Source organism: Nematolebias whitei, chromosome 7 (genome assembly GCF_014905685.2).
Source record: "Nematolebias whitei isolate Nwh7 chromosome 7, NemWhi1, whole genome shotgun sequence".
Taxonomy (NCBI): Eukaryota; Metazoa; Chordata; class Actinopteri; order Cyprinodontiformes; family Rivulidae; genus Nematolebias; species Nematolebias whitei.
The window spans coordinates 5,479,164-5,481,299 of record NC_056504.1 but is presented as its reverse complement, the minus strand read 5'-3'; the positions used below and the strand labels follow the sequence as shown (position 1 = coordinate 5,481,299).

The window sequence follows — 2,136 nt, the reverse complement described above, 5'->3', positions numbered from 1 at the left end:
ATGTTTTTAAAGGAGTGTGGTGTTGTGACAGTGCAGAGGTGTTTGCTGTCTCACTCTCTGCTGGATGAGGGCGTGCTTGTGCTCCAGCTCCCTCTTCTCCACGGCGGAGTCGATGACCAGCTGATCCAGCTGCGCACGACACCAAAAAAACACCCGGAAGCAGAAGAAGAAGAAGTCAATCAAAGTGGAAACAATCCCTTGGATTGGTCAAACATTTGCCACTTGTCAATACTGGTTTCACCTGCGCAGCCAGTTTTTTCATGTAGGGGTCGATCTCGTCTAAGATGTGAAAGCCTTGCTGAAACAACGTGTACTGGGCTCGCATGAACGACAGCATCTGCAGAGGAGAACAAAACTGCTCAACGTCACACAGCAAACACACACGCAGGACAAGACGTCTGCGCAAAGGTTTAGACGAGTCACTCACAGCGTCGAGGATTTCAAACTTCTTCTTGGCCTGAAGCACATTAATCTGCCACGAACAAAGACGGAAAGCAGATTTAAGTTTTGTGTTGGCGTGTTTGAGATTAACCGGAGCGCTCTTCTCCAAACCGTTTTAAACTCGGATGATGAACAGGGGCTCAGCAGCTGTTGTGCGTCACTGCCACCCGTTGGACAACGCTGGAGCAATTTGCGTGTAGGAAGTGTCTCACCTGCAGCACATAGTCCAAGGCCAGGTGCCTGAAGGCTTTGCGGCTCAAGATGAGAGCCTGTGCGGCCTCCTCCGCCTCGTGCACCTTGTTCCTGGGTGCTTGTGCGTTCTTCACCTGGGCTAGCTCCATGTCCTCACGCACTCGGTCAAACTGCTTCTTGGTGTCCTTAAACTTACGAACATCCCTGATGGGGGGGCGGCGGCACAAAAAATAGTGGAAGAGACACTTTAACCATCAGGTTGTTTAAATTACAAATCACCCTAAAAACTAATTCAGGCACGTTTGCTTGATCTGAATGTATAAATGTCTGCGTGATACAAACATCATGATGAGTTTAGATTTGTGAAATGATTTGCTCCTCATGGTTTTACGTAAACTAAAACACTACAAACATTTATGGTTCGAGTCTTTGGGGACTTTCTCAGTGTCTTTACTACTGATGGATTTCCCTGCAAAGATTACGTTGACCAAGTCCAGATGAATTAAATTACATCATCCCCTCATCCTAAAGGAAATGTTTAAATTTTGACGATGCTTTCTGTAAACGCTGCATGACTTTTTTGAGCGTGTAAAACCGTGAAACATTTCTGACATTTACATCCTCAATCAGATGATCTGGATTTTGCTTGAGTGGACCATAAAATGCTTATTTCAATCTTTTGTGTAAACCTGAACAGGCAACTCCTGTTTTCTTCTGATAAGTGATGAGATGCTCACTCTTTAATGAAGGTGTGGAGCTGCTGTTTGATCGATCTCTGAGCCTGGTCAAACAAAATCTGCAACAAGAGGAGGACAAATAAACAGGAACACAAGGATGTTAATCAGTGGCTTCTCCTTTGCTCATCTTCCAACAGTGGCAGACACTTTCAGCTCGGATTATTATTGGTTAAAGTAAAAACTGCAAATAAACCAGGACCTCAGTGACCAGAACCCTATTTTTTCCATAAACTTTTTTTTTTTTTTTTACAATTAATAATAGAATATACTATTAGCAATCATTTTTCAATTTAATTAAACAACTGGAGGTCACTTCAAGACTCCACATTTGTTGTTTTAATCACCTGCGATGCAGAGAAGTTCATGACTTGGTTCATATGCTGGTGTAGATTATCAGTCATCCAGGGCAAAGTAATCTTTGCATGTTGAATAGACTTAGAAACTTATTTTTAATTTACATTTTAGAAAATATTTGGCTTCCTATTCAAGAAAGTTTTTCAATACAGAACAAAAAGGTGCAAAGTGTCCAGGTCATAAACAGTGAAAGATATTGAAAATGAGAATTAAAACCCTGAAACCTCTGATACTGATACTAGATTAGGAAAACATAACATTCAATAATAATAATAAAATAAAAATCTCTGCCTTTTATTCAACATTCTTAAAGTTGCCCACGTCTGTAGTAGCTGCATCTCACCACAAGATGGCAGCATAAACCCAAGTCATCCCTGAGCCATGCCTGGCAGCTGAGGCAGAGGAAGGAGGA

The 2,136-nt window shown here is 42.2% G+C and overlaps 1 protein-coding gene across 1 annotated transcript in view; it reads right to left on the bottom strand.

Annotated features, from left to right (window-relative positions):
- LOC119412111 (arf-GAP with coiled-coil, ANK repeat and PH domain-containing protein 3) overlaps window positions 1-2,136 on the bottom strand; it is a gene marked incomplete at its 3' end in the record, with an annotated part of 7,055 nt that overhangs the window by 588 nt on the left and 4,331 nt on the right. The window contains 5 exon segments of the mRNA XM_037679087.1: window positions 55-129; window positions 242-337; window positions 428-472; window positions 654-837; window positions 1,371-1,429. Of these exon segments, the coding sequence (XP_037535015.1) occupies window positions 55-129; window positions 242-337; window positions 428-472; window positions 654-837; window positions 1,371-1,429 (459 nt within the window).